The sequence below is a fragment of the Schistocerca serialis genome, chromosome 11 (genome assembly GCF_023864345.2).
Source record: "Schistocerca serialis cubense isolate TAMUIC-IGC-003099 chromosome 11, iqSchSeri2.2, whole genome shotgun sequence".
In the NCBI taxonomy this organism is placed as follows: domain Eukaryota; kingdom Metazoa; phylum Arthropoda; class Insecta; order Orthoptera; family Acrididae; genus Schistocerca; species Schistocerca serialis.
Window position 1 is genome coordinate 180,499,794 of NC_064648.1, and position 22,365 is coordinate 180,522,158.

General features: G+C 44.8%; 1 protein-coding gene across 1 annotated transcript in view; it reads left to right on the forward strand.

Annotated features, from left to right (window-relative positions):
• The window catches only part of LOC126426921 (sodium/potassium/calcium exchanger 3), a 223,040-nt gene that overhangs the window by 124,779 nt on the left and 75,896 nt on the right, over positions 1 to 22,365 (forward strand). Inside the window, exons 3-4 of the mRNA XM_050089024.1 lie at positions 9,184 to 9,371; positions 17,045 to 17,192. Coding sequence (XP_049944981.1) covers positions 9,184 to 9,371; positions 17,045 to 17,192 — 336 coding nt within the window. The remainder of the gene's footprint in view (positions 1 to 9,183; positions 9,372 to 17,044; positions 17,193 to 22,365) is intronic.

Sequence of the window (22,365 nt, forward strand, 5' to 3'; positions counted from 1 at the left end):
TAAGCTTAGGGACTGATGACCTTAGCAGTTAAGTCCCATAAGATTTCACACACATTTGAACAATTCCCTTGTTGTAGAAGACAGCCGCCAGTTATTTTCCACAATTTTCTACTCTGGACTGCAGCTCGTTGTCTGTGTCAAAATATTATCTTCATAGCCAGCGGTTCATTTGAGCAGAGATGAACCTCAGGGGTAGCCAATCACGGGCTGTACTGTGGGTGATCAAACACTTCCCATCGAAAACGCTGCAGGAGCATCTCCATTGCCCCTGCAGAGTCCGGCCGAGAATTGTCGTGTAGAACGAAACGCACGACAGTTATGTTATGCGGATTGCATAGCTTCAGGCGAAATCTCTCGCCAGGACCTCATACTAGGCGGGAGACGCTAATTTATAGCCATCTCTGTGTTCTCACTGTGAGCTCACAACTGAATAGAGCGACATGACGGGATCGACGGGTGAACAGTGTTTTCCATTTCACGACTGATCGTTCCTTACTTTCTGAATAACCCTCATACTTCTTTATGAGTAGATTATAACAGAATTTTAAATTTCTAAATTGGGTCAGTACTTGCTACAATGTGAATCCACTTTAAATGGCATTGTACTTTATATGCCATTTAAAGTGGATTCACTGTGTTTAGTATGTGACCAGCATATGTAAACAGATGAGCTATGGTATGCCATATTTGCATCTTCTAACAAGCATCTGTGAGCAATATGTATAGGAACATGCCCTTATGGAATATTTTAGCAGTGGCAAACATTTATAATGTGCTGAGTTTTATCCACTTGACATCTTGTGCATGAGGTTAAGCGTAAAATGAACAAGTTTTACTTCAAAAAAATTTTTTCTTGAGACCTGTAGATGATGCCTAAGACTGTTAAAACCATTTGTCGTGAATAAAAAATATTTTGTGTGATGTTGGCTTTTAAATGGATTTTAACAATTAAAACAGATCGCTATTCAATACTCTCATAATGAGAAAATTCAAATAGTTGCTGCTAGTTCTTCAATGCGGACAAGTAGATACAACGACATAGCCCCCACATAAGGGTGTTTAGAACGGAGTACACGATTTCGATCGACTTGCTCTTCAACTTCCGGATATTTCTCGGGTAGTTTTGTGAAGACCTTCAACCTCAAAATTACCAAACATTATATTACTGTACACGTCTTTTCAAGCGATTTTGGACGCCATTAACAAAACTATATCCTTGTATTTAAAAAATCATGCTCCCTTCAACATCTCGATCGCAGCAAGAGTCAAGATTCTGTATTACATAACAAAGTATGTGCTCCTTAGTGTACTATCAGTTGCCAAAAACCTCATTTCGATATCTGGACCCGTTCACGAAGTAAAATGGGTTTTATGTCATACTTGACTAACCATGTGTAAGTACCTACAATCTGTTGTTGTTGTGGTCTTCAGTCCTGAGACTGGTTTGATGCAGCTCTCCATGCTACTCTATCCTGTGCAAGCTTCTTCATCTCCCAGTACCTACTGCAACCTACATCCTTCTGAATCTGCTTAGTGTATTCATCTCTTGGTCTCCCTCTACGATTTTTACCCTCCACGCTGCCCTCCAATGATAAATTTGTGATCCCTTGATGCCTCAAAACATGTCCTACCAACCGATCCCTTCTTCTAGTCAAGTTGTGCCACAAACTTCTCTTCTCCCCAATCCTATTCAGTACCTCCTCATTAGTTACGTGATCTACCCACCTTATCTTCAGCATTCTTCTGTAGCACCACATTTCGAAAGCTTCTATTCTCTTCTTGTCCAAACTATTTATCGTCCATGTTTCACTTCCATACATGGCTACACTCCATACAAATACTTTCAGAAACGACTTCCTGACAAATCTGTACTCGATGTTAACAAATTTCTCTTCTTCAGAAACGCTTTCCTTGCCATTGCCAGTCTACATTTTCTATCCTCTCTACTTCGACCATCATCAGTTATTTTACTCCCTAAATAGCAAAACTCCTTTACTACTTTAAGTGTCTCATTTCCTAATCTAATTCCCTCAGCATCACCCGACTTAATCTAAGAAAATGAAACACATACAGCCGTCCTTATGATGTCATTTATTGTACGTGCAAGCTAAAATTCTGAAGATGTTCGGGCTCACATGCGGTTCCTCTTCCTCGAAATCTCTTGGCTCAAACTCGTCTAGGGGTTGAACCGCACGTGTCGCATGTCCGAAATTAGACACTTTGGTTAAATTGTCTGGCTGATCGCAAGTTTGTGAAATACAAAGTTAACATAACATATAATAACAGTTACAGTAATGTCGGGTACTAAATTAACAACCCATAAATGATGTAGACCGCACAGTTGCGATAAGGTTAAAATAATGTTTGTTTAGAAAGCAAGCTAATAGCGAAAGTGGTCGTATTTAGAGTTACTATTACGCTCGAGCGCATGTCCATTTGACACAGTTCGATCGTTCACAGTCTCACCGCGAAACAGAAGTCGAATACTCCAACTCGCCATTTACACAAAAAGTTAAGAGTTCACACCATGCGCGCGTCTGCTCACCGCTCAGAGACTTAAGTCTCGCGATACCACACAAAGCGAAATTTTCTAAGTCGTTTCAGTTCCTAGCTGCCTAAAGACAGACTGTCCGCTTTCGCGTCTCAGTCCGAACTGTACCGGTTGGTGTCTCCAGTCTAACTGCCCTCTGTGGTGTCTGGATCAGAACTGCCATCTGCCTATCCCCGGCCACGTTTTCCAGCGCGCCGAACATCTTCGCTCAACTGACTAGGGCACTTCCGTTTCCTGAGCCCGTCCATCTGATTGGCTGCAGCTTATTCTACATTACTTTACATTTTAACATATTTAAATAATCAAAGCTCGACCACTTTCACGTTTAGGGAAATAGCGGGAAGGTCGGGGAAGAAGGCCAGTGTTCACTCTGTCTGCTTGCCGGGGGGTCTCACCCGAGATGTGAAGGAGACCCTGCCGGCGGCGATAGAGAGCACTGGGTGCACCCGACTGCAAATTGCTGCTCATGTCGGCACCAATGACTCCTGCCGTCTGGGTTCAGAGGTCGTCCTCAGTTCGTACAGGCGGTTGGCGGAGTTGGTAAAGGCGGAAAGCCTCGCTCGTGGGGTGGAATCAGAGCTAACTATTTGTAGTATCGTTCCCAGAACCGATCGCGGTCCTCTGGTTTGGAGCCGAGTGGAAGGCTTAAACCAGAGGCTCTGACGATTCTGCGGAGGTCTGGGGTGCAAATTTCTCGACCTCCGCTATCGGGTGGAGAAATGTAGGGTCCCCCTGAATAGGTCAGGCGTGCACTACACGCAGGAAGCGGCTACAAGGGTAGCGGAGTACGTGTGGAGTGCACATGGGGTTTTTTTAGGTTAGAGAATTCCCTCCCTAGGCCCGACAAGACGCCTCCTGAGACGCTGCAAGGTAGGAGTAGGCAAAATGTAACAGGGAATAACAATATTAATGTGCTAATAGTAAACTGCAGGAGCGTATATAGAAAGGTCCCAGAACTGCTCTCATTAATAAACCGTCACAGCGCCCATATAGTACCAGGGACTGAAAGTTGGCTGAAACCAGACGTAAACAGTAATGAAATCCTAAACTCAGATTGGAATGTATACCGCAGAGACAGGCTGGACAGTGAAGGGGGAGGCGTGTTTATAGCGATAAGAAGTGCAATAGTATCGAAGGAAATTGACGGAGATTCGAAATGTGAAATGATTTGGGTGAAGGTCACGGTTAAAGCAGGCTCAGACATGGTAATTGGATGTCTCTATAGGCCCCCTGGCCCAGCAGCTGTTGTGGCTGAGCACCTGAAGGATAATTTGGAAAATATTTCGAGTAAATTTCCCCACCATGTTATAGTTCTGGCTGTAGATTTTAATTTGCCGGATATAGACTGGGAGGCTCAAACGTTCATAACGGGTGGCAGGGACAAAGAATCCAGTGAAATTTTTTAAAGTGCTTTATCTGAAAACTACCTTGAGCACTTAAACAGAGAACCGACTCGTGGCGATAACATATTAGACCACCTGGTGACAAACAGACCCGAACTATTTGAAAAAGTTAACGCAGAACAGGGAATCAGCGATCATAAAGCGGTTACTTCATCGATGATTTCAGCCGTAAATAGGAATATTAAAACGGGTAGGAAGATTTTTCTGTTTAGAAAAAGTGACAAAAAGCAGATTTCAGAGTACCTGTTGGCTCAACACAAAAGTTTTGTCTCAAGTACAGATAGTGTTGAGGATCAGTGGACAAAGTTCAAAACCATCGTACATTATGCGTTAGATGAGTATGTGCCAAGCAAGATCGTAAGAGATGGAAAAGAGCAACCGAGGTAAAACAACCGAGTTAGGAAACTGCTGCGGAAGCAAAGGGAACTTCACAGCAAACATAAACATAGCCAAAGCCTTGCAGACAAACAAAAATTACGCGAAGCGAAATGTAGTGTGAGGAGGGCTATACGAGAGGCGTTCAATGAATTCGAAAGTAAAGTTCTATGTACTGACTTGGCAGAAAACCCTAAGAAATTTTGGTCTTATGTCAAAGCGACAGATGGATCAAAACAAAATGTCCAGACACTCTGTGACCAAAATGGTACTGAAACAGAGGATGACAGACTAAAGGCCGAAATACTAAATTTTTTCCAAAGCTGTTTCACAGAGTAAGACTGCACTGTAGTTCCTTCTCTAGATTGTCGCACAGATGACAAAATGGTAAATATCGAAATAGACGACAGAGGGATAGAGAAACAATTAAAATCGCTCAAAAGAGGAAAGGCCGCTGGACCTGATGGGATACCAGTTCGATTTCACACAGAGTACGCGAAGGAACTTGCCCCCCATTCTTGCAGCGCTGTACCGTAGGTCTCTAGAAGAGCGTAGCGTTCCAAAGGATTGGAAAAGGGCACAGGTCATCCCCGTTTTCAAGAAGGGACGTCGAACAGATGTGGAGAACTATAGACCTATATCTCTAACGTCGATCAGTTGTAGAATTTTGGAACACGTATTATGTTCGAGTATAATGACTTTTCTGGAGACTAGAAATCTACTCTGTAGGAATCAGCACGGGTTTCGAAAAGCTCGTGTGAAACCCAGCTCGCGCTATTCGCCCACGAGACTCAGAGGGCCATAGACACGGGTTCACAGGTAGATGCCGTGTTTCTTGACTTCCGCAAGGAGTTCGATACAGTTCCCCACAGTCGTTTAATGAACAAAGTAAGAGCATACGGACTATCAGACCAATTGTGTGATTGGATTGAAGAGTTCCTAGATAACAGGACGCAGCGTGTCATTCTCAATGGAGAGAAGTCTTCCGAAGTAAGAGTGATTTCAGGTGTGCCGCAGGGGAGTGTCGTAGGACCGTTGCTATTCACAATATACATAAATGACCTTGTGGATGACATCGGAAGTTCACTGAGGATTTTTGCAGATGATGCTGTGGTGTATCGAGAGGTTGTAACAATGGAAAATTGTACTGAAATGCAGAAGGATCTGCAGCGAATTGACGCACGGTGCAGGGAATGGCAATTGAATCTCAATGTAGACAAGTGTAATGTGCTGCGAATACATAGAAAGATAGATCCCTTATCATTTAGCTACAAAATAGCAGGTCAGCAACTGGAAGCAGTTAATTCCATAAATTATCTGGGAGTACGCATTAGGAGTGATTTAAAATGGAATGATCATATAAAGTTGATCGTCGGTAAAGCAGATGCCAGACTGAGATTCATTGGAGGAATCCTAAGGAAATGCAATCCGAAAACAAAGGAAGTAGGTTACAGTACACTTGTTCGCCCACTGCTCGAATACTGCTCAGCAGTGTGGGATCCGTACCAGATAGGGTTGATAGAAGAGACAGAGAAGATCCAACGGCGAGCAGCGCGCTTCGTTACAGGATCGTTTAGTAATCGCTAAAGCGTTACGGAGATGACAGATAAATTCCAGTGGAAGACTCTGTAGGAGAGACGCTCAGTAGCTCGGTGCGGGCTTTTGTTGAAGTTTCGAGAACGTACCTTCACCGAGGAGTCAAGCAGTATATTGCTCCCTCCTACGTATATCTCGCGAAGAGACCATGAGGATAAAATCAGAGAGATTAGAGCCCACACAGAGGCATACCGACAATCCTTCTTTCCACGAACAATACGAGACTGGAATAGAAGGGAGAACTGATAGAGGTACTCAGGGTACCCTCCGCCACACACCGTCAGGTGGCTTGCGGAGTATGGATGTAGATGTAGATGTAGATATAAATAAAGTAACAATAATATCCATTACATTATAAACGTTAAATTTTTTTTACGTAAAATCAATACAATTTCCTTCTTAACTTTGAATGTCACGTCAATAGCCTTCCACTATTGTGCTTTCTGTTAAATAAATACAGAACAAAAGTAACTATTATGCACTAAACTTTATAATAAATATCCTATTACCCAATGATTCAATAAGGTGTCATGCTGTCATCGTTCAATGTGTTATGTGTGGAGGAAATGATGATGTGATGCTTAACTGAAAATACTGAAAATTTAAATTTACTATATCTTTTAAACAAATGAAGTTACAGAATTGATCACATTTTAGCATTCAGGTCTTTGTTACTAAACTTGTGAATTTCACTTTATCATTATCAGTATTCAAGTTTTATTGGGATCACCATGAAAATTTATGCGGGGTGGCAGATTAAAATTACTGTGGCTTGATGACCTGCATTACTACAGAATTAAAGACTTTTCATAAACGTTTCCCTTTATGGCCGATCTTAGATCCGCCATATTTAACACTGCTACGTCTCCTCGGCCACATACACCTTCTACTGGGTTTCCTTATGACGTAGGTTCTCGGCTGTCTCACTCGCACACCACAGCGCGTAGGCCTCAATAGACAACAGGCGCCTGTGAGTTTCCCCATCTCGTGGTGAAACTGCGCCCTTTGTAGCACGCAGTACTGGACGATAGGGTTCGTTTCACAATTCCTGAAGGCTGACTCTTTTGGGCCATATATTCCAATGAGAGTGCAATGCTCGTTAACTGGTATACAGATACCATTTTCGATGGTTCAGTGCACCATCTTCAGGAATTAGCTGATGCCGAGAGGGTTAATGCTAACTGTACACAGTGGGCAACATCTATAACTGGTTTTCGCAAATTACCTCTAACCTAACCAAACTGCAGCTTTGTCTCTCCAACTGTCAACTATCAACTCGCTGATAGTTGTTGGTTGGAGAGACAATATTTTGGTTACTCTCTTCAACTAATTGATAGTTGATGGTTGTTGAGACAAGATTGTGGTTGCCCTGTACAACGTGTTGATAGTTGATCGTTGGAGAGACAATATATCAGTTAGAGGTAATCTGCAGAAACCAGTTATAGATGTTGGCCACTGGCGCATTGTGTATCTGGACATTGTTAACCCTCTTGGCATCATATGGTGCAGTGAAGCACCGAAACTGGCAGCCATACAATAAATGACATCATAAGAACGACTTTAGGTGTTTTACTTTATTACATACAGGGTGTTTCAAAAATGACCGGTATATTTGAAACGGCAATAAAAACTAAACGAGCAGCGATAGAAATACACCGTTTGTTGCAATATGCTTGGGACAACAGTACATTTTCAGGCGGACAAACTTTCGAAATTACAGTAGTTACAATTTTCAAGAACAGATGGCGCTGCAAGTGATGTGAAAGATATAGAAGACAACGCAGTCTGTGGGTGCGCCATTCTGTATGTCGTCTTTCTGCTGTAAGCGTATGCTGTTCACAACGTGCAAGTGTGCTGTAGACAACATGGTTTATTCCTTAGAACAGAGGATTTTTCTGGTGTTGGAATTCCACCGCCTAGAACACAGTGTTGTTGCAACAAGACGAAGTTTTCAACGGAGGTTTAATGTAACCAAAGGACCGAAAAGCGATACAATAAAGGATCTGTTTGAAAAATTTCAACGGGCTGGGAACGTGATGGATGAACGTGCTGGAAAGGTAGGGCGACCGCGTACGGCAACCACAGAGGGCAATGCGCAGCTAGTGCAGCAGGTGATCCGACAGCGGCCTCGGGTTTCCGTTCACCGTGTTGCAGCTGCGGTCCAAATGACGCCAACGGCCACGTATCGTCTCGTGCGCCAGAGTTTACACCTCTATCCGTACAAAATTCAAACACGGTAACCCCTCAGCGCCGCCACCATTGCTGCACTAGAGACATTCGCTAACGATATAGTGCACAGGATTGATGACGGCGATATGCATGTGGGCAGCATTTGGTTTACTGACGAAGCTTATTTTTACCTAGATGGCTTCGTCAATAAACAGAACTGGCGCATATGGGGAACCGAAAAGCCCCATGTTGCAGTCCCATCGTCCCTGCATCCTCAAAAAGTACTGGTCTGGGCTGCCATTTCTTCCAAAGGAATCATTGGAGCATTTTTCCGATCCGAAACGATTACTGCATCACGCTATCTGGACATTCTTCGTGAATTTGTGGCGGTACAAACTGCCTTAGACGACACTGCGAACACCTCGTGGTTTATGCAAGACGGTGCCCGGTCACATCGCACGGCCGACGTCTTTAATTTCCTGAATGAATATTTCGAAGATCGTGTGATTGCTTTGGGCTATCCGAAACATACAGGAGGCGGCGTGGATTGGCCTCCCTATTCGCCAGACATGAACCCCTGTGACTTCTTTCTGTGGGGACACTTGAGAGACCAGGTGTACCGCCAGAATCCAGAAACAATTGAACAGCTGAAGCAGTACATCTCATCTGCATGTGAAGCCATTCCGCCAGACATGTTGTCAAAGGTTTCGGGTAATTTCATTCAGAGACTACGCCATATTATTGCTACGCATGGTGGATATGTGGAAAATATCGTACTATAGAGTTTCCCAGACCGCAGCGCCATCTATTGTTGACAATTGTAACTACTGTAATTTCGAAAGTTTGTCTGCCTGAAAATGTACTGTTGTCCCAAGCATATTGCAACAAACGGTGTATTTCTATCGCTGCTCGTTTAGTTTTTATTACCGTTTCAAATATACCGGTCATTTTTGAAACACCCTGTAAGTGATTGGCTGAAGTTCCCCAGACCTGCAGTCACGAAGATGTATGTACAATGTTCATCTGCGACCTTCGTCGCATAGTCAGGGACCACGTGTGTGTGTCTACCTACTTGTTGTCTGTCCGCAGCACTGAACATGTCGAACGACGTGGCGGGCGCCACGTTCATGGCGGCGGCGACATCGGCGCCAGAGCTGTTCGTGAACGTGATCGGCACGTTCATCACGGAGGGCGACATCGGCGTCGGCACGATCGTGGGCAGCGCCGTCTTCAACATCCTCGCTGTGGCCGCCTGCTGCGGGCTGGGCGCCGGCATCGTGAGTAAACTCAGTGTACTGTACTGCACTGTACTATACTATACTATACTATACTGAACTCTGATCTGTCTTGCTCCACTACTTCCTGCACGTAGACACAGCACGTGACAGTATGTGGCACAGCCGCTAGGCGGCACTGGCATCATTTCACCAGGAGGTCTCGTCATGGACCATCTCCACAGTGGAAAAAATATCTATTGTGGCAATTTGACGTGTTGTACATGCTACTTAACCAGTAATATACAGGGTGTTACAAAAAGGTACGGCCAAACTTTCAGGAAACATTCCTCACACACAAAGAAAGAAAATATGTTATGCGGACATGTGTCCGGAAACGCTTACTTCCCATGTTAGAGCTCATTTCATTACTTCTCTTCAAATCACATTAATCGTGGAATGGAAACACACAGCAACAGAACGTACCAGCGTGACTGCAAACACTTTGTTACAGGAAATGTTCAAAATGTCCTCAGTTAGCGAGGATACATGCATCCACCCTCCATCGCATGGATCCCTGATGCGCTGATGCAGCCCTTGAGAATGGCGTATTGTATCACAGCCGTCCACAATACGAGCACGAAGAGTCTCTACATTTGGTACCGGGGTTGCGTAGACAAGAGCTTTCAAATGCCCCCATAAATGAAAGTCAAGAGGGTTGAGGTCAGGAGAGCGTGGAGGCCACGGAATTGGCCCGCCTCTACCAATCTGTCGGTCACCGAATCTGTTGTTGAGAAGCGTACGAACACTTCGACTGAAATGTGCAGGAGCTCCATCGTGCACGAACCACGTGTTGTGTCGTACTTGTAAAGGCACATGTTCTAGCAGCACAGGTAGAGTATCCCGTATGAAATCATGATAACGTGCTCCACTGAGCGTAGGTGGAAGAACGTGGGGCCCAATCGAGACATCACCAACAATGCCTGCCCAAACGTTCACAGAAAATCTGTGTTGATGACGTGATTGCACAAATGCGTGCGGATTCTCGTCAGCCCACACATGTTGATTGTGAAAATTTACAATTTGATCACGTCGGAATGAAGCCTCATCCGTAAAGAGAACATTAGCACTGAAATGAGGATTGACACATTGTCGGATGAAGCATTCGCAGAAGTGTACCCGTGGAGGCCAATCAGCTGCTGATGGTGCCTGCACACGCTGTACACCGTACAGAAACAACTGGTTCTCCCGTCGCTCTCTCCATACAGTGACGTGGTCAACGTTACCTTGTACAGCAGCAACTTCTCTGACGGTGACATTAGGGTTATCGTCAACTGCACGAAGAATTGCCTCGTCCATTGCAGGTGTCCTCGTCGTTCTAGGTCTTCCCCAGTCGCGAGTCGTAGGCTGGAATGTTCCGTGCTCCCTAAGACGCCGATCAATTGCTTCGAACGTCTTCCTGTCGTGACACCTTCGTTCTGGAAATCTGTCCTAATACAAACGTACCGCGCCACGGCTATTGCCCCGTGGTAGTCCGTACATCAAATGGGCATCTGCCAACCCCGCATTTGTAAACATTGCACTGACTGCAAAACCACGTTCGTGATGAACACTAACCTGTTGATGCTGTAGAGCAATGAGTCGCATGTCAACACAAGCACCGAAGTCAGCATTACCTTCCTTCAATTGGGCCAACTGGCGGTGAATCGAGGAAGTACAGTACATGCTGACGAAACTAAAATGAGCTCTAACATGGAAATTAAGCGTTTCCGGACACATGTCCACATAACATCTTTTCTTTATTTGTGTGTGAGGAATGTTTCCTAAAAGTTTGGCCGTACCTTTTTGTAACAGCCTGTGTATCGGCGATAATATTGGAAGCTGTAGAAACGAATTAAAATTTCTTCCGATTCTGCTAAGAACTTTCTCATTCCTCACGTTATCAGTCCACCTAACTTTCCATTCTTCTGTAGCACGTCTCTGGTTATCTCACAGTTCATGGTTCACTACCATAAAATGCTGTTCTCAGAAATTTCTGTCCATTATCTGCCTGACCAGAGTTTCTTGATGTCCCCATGACGGCTATCGTGCCCCATTTTGTCCGATTGGCGCGTCAGATTGCAAAATCCCGAGATGGTTGGAGGGTCCTGCCCTTGATGCTCAATTGGGGAGAGATCCGGCGTCTTCACTGGCCAAGTTAGGGTTTGGTGAGCCTGAGGAGAAGCCGTAGAAGTCGCAGTGTGCGGGCGGGTATTATCCTGCTGAAATATAAGTCCAGGATGGTTTGCCATGAACGGCAACAAAACGGGGACTAGAGTATCGTCGACGTACCACTGTGGTGTAAGGGGACAGATCTGGCGCCATTGCTGGCCGAGGTAGCATTTGGCAAGCACGAACACGAGCCTCCATTATGACGTTAAGTAGCAGTTTCTTACGTTATCAAGTCAGCTGTGGCGTATACTTTTCTGGTTAAACAGAGTGTATGACATGTGAAGTTGTGACAGCAGATATTTTTTCACTGTGAGCGTGGTTCATGATCGAAACTGGTAGTGAATAAATACATTGCGAGGCAGCACAATGTGTATCGCCGATACACAGGCTGTTACAAAAAGGTACGGCCAAACTTTTAGGAAACATTCCTCACACACAAATAAAGAAAAGATGTTATGTGGACATGTGTCCGGAAACGCTTAATTTCCATGTTAGAGCTCATTTTAGTTTCGTCAGCATGTACTGCTGACAGTCGACCGAAATTTCTTTTTTGTTTACTTGAACGTTATTGGAAAGACTTGTAGAAGTCGGGAAACATCCCTTGGGAGGCTGAAAGTGACCCTATGTTTATCGTATTTACAGATAGGTGTTAACAACGGTGACTGAGATAGTCTCATTGAAATTCTTAAGGGGGGGTAGGACGTCAAACGAACTGACTTGGTGCAGGAGAGGCACCACAGGACATTTTAGTTTCCACTGTCTATATAAATTCATGAATCTTCGTCAGCATGACTAGGAATGATTCAGGATTCACAATCGTATCAGAGGAAGTTCAAAAACATAACAAAACAAATTTTTTTACATGTGAAATTGCATCATTTTTTCACTTACTATTGGCTGCATTTGTTGCTGTAGGTACACTTTTTTTCATAAGTAAGAGATTCTTCGATGAATTTTTCAGAGCATACAAACCATATTTACAGCTGTATGAAACTTTACAATTTTCCAAATCAATTAAAAACTGCGGTAAAAATTAAGATAATTAACTATAAAATTTGAGTTTTTTCCAAACATGACGTTAAAAATGTAACAGCTCATTCATTTTTTCATAAATGAAATAAATTCTAGAGTCTCACACACCTGTAAGTATGGTTTGTATACTGTGCAAAATTCATCGAAGAATCTCTCTTTCTTATGAAGGAAAGTGTACCTGTAGCAACAAATGCAACCAATAGTAAGTGAAAAAAATGATGAAATTTCACATGTAAAAAAGTTTATTTTGTTATGTTTTTAGGCTTCCACTGCTACGAATGTAAATTCTAGATCCTTACAAATTCTAGATCCTTCCTGATCATTCTGACAAAGTTTCACGAATTTATTTGTAAAAGTATAGACAGTGGAAACTAAAATGTCCAAGTCGGCCCATTTGACGTCGTACCCACCGTAAAGGCAGTAGTGGTAAAATGTCCGGAGTGAAAGTTCGTCTACAAATTCTACAGAAACCAGACTGCAGTTGTAAAGAGTTGAAGAACGTGAAAGGGAAGCAGTGGTTGAGAAAGGAGTGAGACAAGGTATTGTAGCGTTCAGAAGGGAGTGAGACAAGGTATTATACCGTGTCCCCCGTGTTATTTGACATGTACAATTAGAAAGTGATAAAAGGAACCCTGCAGTAATTTGAAAAGGGAATGAAAATTGAAGAAGAAGAAGTAAAAGTTCGAGGTGTTGGCAGTGCTCTGATTTCCTTAGAGATGGCAGAGGAGCTGGAAGAACAGTTAAGAGGAACGGATGGTGACTGAAAACGAGATTAAGAAAATCCACTTCAACCTAAGGAAAATAAAGGTAATGGAAATTAGACCAATTAATTTATGCGATCCTCGCCGAATTTGAATTTGAAATATATGATTTGTGGCTCTTGCTGCCATGATTACTTTCTTGCCATCCAAAGGATCTTTCGTGTTACACCAGGCAGCAGATGTCACACAAAAGTAGGCCTACTTTCTTTATCTGTCCGTCTTCTGCCTGTGACGTAAGCGTGTATACCGAAACTGCTGTTGTTGGTGTTGTTTTGCTGTCGGTTCTGGTGAGAATAATCTATCACTGAACAGTTCACAGTAGCTAACTCTCTGTCCTACCTTCCTACTCATTACAAATCCTAATCGTAGAATTCTAACTCCGATATGCTTCTTTAAGAAACATTCATTGTTCATTGTTTATACTATCTCACAAATTGAAATAGTTTGCCTTAGCAGTTAAGAGTCCCTACAGTGATGTAAACATCTGACTGAGAAGGTGTTAAGGGAAGATGGTTTGTTTATTACTGTGCTACCTGTAAGAGACAATTCCATTTTCAGCAAAAATGTAGCTAAAGACACAAATGAAACGATCTGAACATACTGTACATTCCCCTTAAGATAGGCATTAAGATAAATGTATCTTTGTGTTCAGGGATAAATTACGACAGGTAAGTTTCACTGGCTCAGCTAGCAAGTAATACAAACCATGCTTTAGATTAAGGCACATGTGCACGTAACTGTAATGCACCTACAGAAGGCAGAATATTGCAGAAATACGTTGTGCTAATAAACACATTCTAAGACAACAAACGACCACCACCAAGGAATTAGCCCAATAGGACGGAGATCGGTAGATGAGATGTGCATGTACAGACAAAGAAATGATTGCAATTTCAGAAAGAATGGGCGAATGTTTCAAGAGAAAGAGCTTCACAAATTGAGCAAGTCAATAACGCGTTGGACCACCTCCAGCTCTTATGCAAGCAGCTATACTGCTCAGTACTGATTGAGAGAGTTGTCGGTTCTCCTCATGAGGAATCCTATCCAGTTGGTGCGTTAGATGGTCAAAACCGCGAACTGGTTGAAGGACCCTGCCCACACTTCTCCAAACGTTCTCAACTGGGGGGGGGGGGGGGGAGATCCGGAGATCCGGCAACCTTGCTGGCCAAGGTGTGGTCTGACAAACAAGAAGACAACCAGTAGAAACTTCCGCCACGTGCGGGCGCGAAGTATCTTGCTGAAATGTAAACCTAGAATGGCTTGTGATGAAGGGTGTAGAATTTTGTCAAAGCTTCGCTGTGTTGTAAGGGTACTGTGAATGACAATCAAAGGGGTCCTGCTATAAAACGGAATAGGACCCAATAGCATTCACTCCTACTTGTTGGGTTACATTCAGGCAACAATCAGGTTGGTGTGGCACCACTGTCTGAGTCGCCTGTAGAGATGTCTTTATGGGTCATTGGGGTTGGGGTTGGATTTCGAAATGGGGTTCATCACTGAAGACAATTACACTCCAGTCAGTGAGATCCCTGGCCGAATCGATGACGCCCCAGATAACAGTAAGATACCAACCTGACTGTCGCCTGCCGTGTGACCCGACAAGCAGTAGTGATGGTCTGGGTTGCCATTTTACTTTTATAACAAGACCCGTTTGATTGTCTCCCGTGGCACCCTTGCACCACAGCGGCAAGTCGACGATATTCTGCGCCCGGTTTTGTTGACCTTCATGGCAAGCCGCCCTGGGCTTACGGCTCAATAGAATAATGCCCGCCCGCACACTGTGAGAGTTTGTATTGCTTGCCCTCGTGTTTGCCAAACCCTACCTTGGCGAGTAATGTCGCTGGATCTCCGCCAGATTGAGAACATTTCGAATGTCTCTGACTGGAGAGAATTTGGCTCGATATCCCTCAGAAGGGCACCCAACAGCTCTATCAATTAGTGTCAAGATGTATAACTGCTTGAATGAGGGCCTACGGTGGTCTAAAACACTATTGACTTGCCCAGTTTGCGAAGTCTTTCTCTTGATTAAACCATTTTTCCTGAAAGTGTAATCGCTTGTTTGTCTGTACATGAATATCACATCTACCGATTTCCGTCCCATTTTGGGCAATGTATTGTCTCGCTTTCTTTGCTTAGAATATATTAGCAAAAAGTAACTGAAGCCGTTAAAATTACACACATTAAAAAAAGTTTTGCATCACCTTGGTTCCCAGAACTCCTGAAGATAGACGTTGACTGTGTATATTGTATCACAGACACAGTCCCTTTGACTGTTCAGAGATATCAATAAACCCACCCAATGATGTAAACAACCTTGCATGAGCAGCGCCTATTAGACGGAGGGGGTCCGACAGCCGTTCAGTTCCAGTCATTCCACCAGAAAACAGGTACACAGCTCGTGTTGTCTGTTGTTCAACTGTGCCTAGACGGTCAGTACCGCGGTTCGATCGCGTCCGCATTGTTACTTTGTGCCAGGAAGGGCTCTCAACAAGGAAAGTGTCCAGGCTTCTCGGAGTGAAGCAGAGCGATGTTGTTCAGACACGGAGGAGATACAGGGAGACACAAACTGTCCATGACATACCTCACTCAAGCCGCCCGAGGGCTACTACTGCAGTGGATGACTGCTACCTATGGATTATGGCTCTGAGGAACCCTGACAGCAACTCCACCATGTTGAATGATGCAACCACACGACCTCGTGTTATGACTCAAACTGTGCGCAATAGGCTGGATGATGTGCAACTTCACTACTGACATCCGTGGCGAGGTCCATCTTTACAACCACGACACTGGGCAGTGCGATACAGATGAGCTCAACAACATGCCGAATGGACTGCACAGGACTGGCATCACGTTCTCTTCACCGATGAGTGTCGCATATGCCTTCAACCAGACAATCGTCGGAGACATGTTTGGAGGCAACCCGGTCAGGCTGAATGCCCTAGACACACTGTCCAGCGAGTGTAGCAAGGTGGAGGTTCCCTGCCGTTTAGGGGTGGCATTATGTAGGGTCGACGTACGCTGCTGGTGGTCAGGGAAGGCGCCGTAATGGCTGTTCCATACGTGAATGTGATCCTCCGACCAGTAGTGCAATCATATTGGCAGCATATTGGCGAAGCATTCACCTTGATGGACGACAACCATTCGCGCCCCCATCGTGCACATCTGCACCTTCAGGATAACTACATCGCTCGACTAGAGTGGCCAGCATGTTCTCCAGACATGAACACTATCGAAGATGCCTGGGATAGATTGATAAGGGCTGTTTCTGGACGATGTGACCCACCAACCACTCCGAGGTGTCTATGCCGAATCGCCATTGGGGAGTGTGACAATCTGGAGCAACAGTGCCTTGATCAACATGTAGATAGCATGGCACGACGAATACAGGCATGTGTCAATGCAGGAGGAAGTGCTACTGGGTATTAGAAGTACTGGTGTGTGCAGCAATCTGGACCACCACCTGTGAAGGTCTCGCTATATGGTGGTACAGCATGCAATGCGTGATTTTCGTGAGCAATAAAAAGGATGGAAATGATGTTTATGTTGATCTCTATTCCAACTTGCTGTGCAGGTTCCATAACTCTTTGAACTGAGATAATGCAAAACTTTTTTGTTATATGTATTTCATAAAGATAGTAATAGAAAAATACAGCGCGTACCTCTCAAATATTGGTTTTGAGGTCGCCAGAGTTCTGGTGGTTACAGTACTGGTGCTGGCTCATGTTGCAGGTGGTGCCTCTGGACTGGTGGCCCCTGACGAGGGACTGCCTGGCGTACGGCGTGACCGTGTCGCTGATGATCTGCATCATCCACGACGAGCGTGTCGAGTGGTACGAGGCGCTCACCCTGGTGCTGCTGTACATCGTCTACATCGCAGGTCGGCACATCCGGCATCCGACATCGCCACTCCCTTCCCCTGTACCCCTCACAGTAGCTCCGGCCCAGAGTTCCATTTGGTTCTGTCCTCAGACCAGCTGTCTGGTACTTCCCTCAGCAAGTGCCACATCCAACAGACTTGCTCATTTATTAAACTCGGGCATGAGGTGGTTAGATGAGCAATGTATGTTGTGATTTGAAGTCAGATAAAGTACGCCACCAGGTTGTACGCAGTAATCATTACCCTGGGAGCAAGAGTTTGTGTTGTTGTCGTCTCCCGTCTGAAGACCAGTTTCATGCAGCTCTCCACACTACTCTACCCTGTGTAAGCCCTCCCCACCTCTGCATAACTACTGCAGCCCTGACCCTTTGAACCTGTTTACTGTACTCACCTCTTGGTCTCCTTCTACAGTTTTCACCCTCAGCACTTCTCTCCGAGTCCGCACCTCGTGGTCGTGCGGTAGCACCCTCGCTTCCCACGCCCGGGTTCGATTCCCGGCGGGGTCAGGGATTTTCTCTGCCTCGTGATGACTGGGTCTTGTGTGATGTCCTTAGGTTAGTTAGGTTTAAGTAGTTCTACGTTCTAGGGGACTGATGACCATAGATGTTAAGTTCCATAGTGCTCAGAGCCATTTGAACAAGTTGAACTTCTCTCCGACACCGTATCGATGTTTCCCAGCTATCTGAGGATGTTTCCAATCGCCTTATCACTTCATTTAGTTACGTTTTACAGGATTCCTTTTTTCACCAGTTGGGTTAAGTACGTGGGCCATTAAATAATGCAATACTTTCTTTCTGAAAGCAAGTTGGCTTTATACAGGATTCCGAGACACTATTATTCCCCATTATTTTGCTTGCAAAACCCTATTTTTCAAAGTAATATCCATTCAATGGGACGGCCTTATGCCTTCTGTACTGGGAAGGACAGTACACCCGCATGGTACCGCTCCACTGGTCGACCTCAGAGCCAATGTCTTGCTGCATCAGTAACCTCTCCATCATCCGTATGCTGGTTCCTGCATAGTGAATTCTTCACTGGGCCAAACAGGTGGATGTTGGAAGGTACGAGATCTGGGCTGTATGGTGGATGAAGAAGAATGGTCCAGTGTAGTTTTGTGAGCTCCTCTCAGGTGCACAGGCCTGCGTGAGGCATTGCGTTGTCGTCGAGAAGGAGAGGCTTTCGTGCCGACCGCGAAGCCACTACCCCTCGCTATACGGCGCGGCCCACTGGACTCACGTGGCGACCTCACATGCGCCGACGCTCCAGCCGCACAAGTCATCTCGTGTTCCAGTGCGCGACCGACCAACCGATCGATCGAACCACCAATACCCATCGCCTGAGCTATCTCGAGCGGACTGGCGGCCTAACACGTACTATCACTCCGGACAACAGACAGACACTAACCGCCTCACCAATGCGTACGAGAGACAGACCCAGACTAACTTGGCTGACCAGCTAACCAGACTCGGCGACTCAGACTGACAGACTGACCTGGCTGACCAACTGCCTCCGACTGACTGACTGACTCACTTTTTGCCACGACTAGCACACTGAAGTCGTTTCTTTAGGTTCCTGCGGATAGCACAATGCACTTCAGCATTGATCATTCCAACTCGAGGCATCGAGGGACCCTGTAGAGACACACTTTTGGGTAACCCAACTGGTGGACGAATGTGTCAGCACTACCATCAGAGAAGCCCAGTTGAGCATCAAGGTGTTTTATCGTGATCTGTCGATCACCTCGAATGAGAGTGTCCGCACATTCCAGTATTCCAGGAGTCACATGCGGGAGATCAGACAGGATTGCGCGACCCTGTTGCCATGATGATAGACGCCTCGCCCAACGACTCACCGTGCTTTTGTTCACTGCCAGGTCTGCATAGACATTCTGCAAGTGTCTATGAATATCTGCGATACTGTGGTTTTCCGACAAAGGAACTCAATGACAGCTCTCTTGTTGTAACGCAACTTCCTACAGACGCCATGTTGAAGGCTACCTATAGCGCTGCCGCGTACCGGAGCTTCATGAAACCATAGGATCTAAAGCAGGAATATTCCACGATATCCCACAACAAATTCCGCATTAATTCAACCGAAATTGGCCAAGACAAAAATGTGTTGCAATACCTCTTCATCGGACCTCGTACCTCATAATTAGCGATTGTGGATGACACTGTGATTCTGTCTGAAACAGCAAAGGACTTGGAAGATCTGTTGGGCAGAATGGATAGCGTCTTCGAAAGAACTTGTAAGGTGAACGTCGTCAATAGTAAAACAAGGCTGGTGGCATGTAGTCGGAAAAAGTCAACTGACGATGACGGAATTAGATTAGGAAATAAGACTCTAGAAGTAGTAGATGAGTTCTGCTATTTTGGCAGCAAAGTAACTGATGGTGGCCATAGCCGAGATCACATAAAATGCGGACACGCAAAAGTATGAAAAACGTTTGTGATCCTATAAACTACGGTCGCAGGTTCGAACCCTGCCTCGGGCATGGATGTGTGTGATGTCCTTAGGTTAGTCAGATTTAAGTAGTTCTCAGATCTAGGGGACTGATGACCTCAGATGTTAAGTCCCACAGTGCTCAGAGCTATTTGAACCATTTGACCAATAAACTGGTTTGTTAACACTAAATTTAGATTCAATCGCTGAGAAATCTCTTCTGAAGGTATTCGTATGGAGTTTTGAGTTCTACAGAAGAGACATGTGGATGATAAGCAGTTCATACAAGAAGTGAATAGAAGCTTTTGAAATGTGGTATTACAGAAAAATGTGGAAGAGTAGGTGGGTAAATGACGTAACTCGCGAGATACTGAATAGAACTGCGGAGGAAAGAAATTTGTGACACAACTTGACTAAAGGAAGGGATTGATTGATAGGGCACATTCTTAGATATCAAGGGGTGACCAATATAGTCTGGGAGGAAACTGTGTGTGAGGGGGGTAGGAGTGGCGGGGGGGGGGGGGGGGGGGGATCGTAGAGGGAGACCAAGACATGAATACATTAAGCAGATTCAGAAGGATGTAGGTTGCAGCAGTCATTTGGAGATGAACAGGCTCGGATAGAATAGCGTGGAGAGCTGTGTCAAACCAGTCTTCAGACTGAAGACCACAACAGCAACAATATTACTTCATCAATAATTGTTCCATCTGTCAATCTAAGTCTCACCGTTCTTCTGTAGCACTACATTTGGCAAGCTTCAGTTCTTTTCACATCTGTAGTGCTTATCGTTCACGTTCCAGTTTCGCACATGGCTACACTCCAGGCAAATGCCTTCAGAAAAGACTTGCTGAGGCTTACGTTTACGGTCAGTGTTAACAATCCTTCTTTTTCAGGAATGCTTTTCTTACTATTACCAGTCTGTTTTTTACATCCCTTCCACTTCGGTCCTCACCAGTTATTTTTCTGCTCAAATGACGTTACATTATTGGGTGGTCTCACAGTCAAACTCCAAACCAGCATGCTTCAAAAGCCATCTGCCTATCTGTCCAGTTATTAAATATCTTTCAGAATTGAGTGGCAAGACAAACGTAATCACCAGTGCTACCTAAACTGAAATATTACTCATCTGTTTAGTCAACATTTTGTTAAAGAGAAGCTGTTACTCATTCTTTTAAACTGGATATCCCTTCTAACAAATAGCTAATTCTCGACAACGTTACCGACAATGCTCACTATCAGAATTATGTATAATTTGACTCAGGATTTTTCCATCCCCTCCTCCCTCCTGTACTTTTAATTTATTTTCTCACTAGTATGAAAACATTCCATTTCTCCAGCACACACTCCTCACAGCTTTTTACTTCTTAAGTCCTGAAGTCCATGACTGTGGTAGCGTTTATGTTTCAAGCGTTCAACTGGTTTGAGTTAGGTGCAGTACATTTTTGGAATCCTAATATTATGCAGAACGAACTTCCAGTACCAAAATTAACACTTATTCACGCCGTTTCGCTTCTGTAATCTACATTTCTGTATCTCCCAAGTCCGCCCCAGTTGGCCGAGTGGTAAGCGCGGCGGAATGCCACGCCAAGGGGCCCGGGTTCGATTCCCGGCTGGGTCAGGAGATTTCCTGCGCTCAGGGGCTGTGTGTTGTCCTCATCGTCATTTCATCCCCATCTCCGACGCGCAAGTCGCCCAATGTGGCGTCGAATGATATAAGTACTTGCCCTCGGCGGCCGAACTTCCCCGTATGGGGGACTCCAGGCCCACAATGCCGTATGCTCATTTCCATTTTTATATCCCAAGGATAAGCTTGTTCAAAGGTATGCTACAAATGTCAGTCCGAAGCTACTGCATCGCATTTATTGTCGTGGAAACTGCAACAGGTAGAGTGAGTGCAGTGAAATGGAACGATGTTTCAGCTACGTATTGAAATTCTTTCACATCACTATGTGTTCAAAAGTATGCAGACATATCTATGTAATGGGGAAGCCACAACTACTTGTCACGATGGTCGGACCCATCAGTATAACAGTAGGTGGTTGGAGGGGATCGTTGTCTTGTCAGCTCAGAAGCAGGAACCCTAGAATGGGTCGATAAGGAGGGCTCAGTGTCTTCGACAGTTGTTTTGTATCGGCATGACAAGTGCACCTTGTCTGTCGACAACAACATTCCTGAAATGGACTAGCCTGCCCAAATTCCTAGCCCCAAGCTAAACAAGCTCCTTTCGGATGAGTGAGAAAGTCGACTTCACTCAGAATCCCAGTGTCCAACATCACTACCTTCTCTCATCTGTATCAATGGTATATTTGACACTGTACGCAATTTTTTTTACATCTGTTGTATTGTGTGTTATAAAATGAGGTAATTATGTAAGTACATTCAGCGGCATATGTGCATACTCTCTGCGAAATGTGCTGTGAATATAATTAGTAGCAAAGCAACAATAAATTGAAATGCCAAGCATCATGCGGTAGTTTTCAGGCATTTCATTGTTTATGACGTCACATCTCCTGTACTATGATCGATAGCTGGTTATTATCGCTACAGCGATTGTTGCCTGACAGTAAGGGATCTGTGTACCAAGTTTTGTTGAAATTGTCCAGTGGTTTAGGAGGACATGCGGGACATGCACGCGTACATTCCTCTGCTTTTATAACATGCAAGGATTACTCTGATTATAGAGAGATTACTTCACAAGTCTGGAGTTGCAGACTATTGTGCGGCTTTGAAG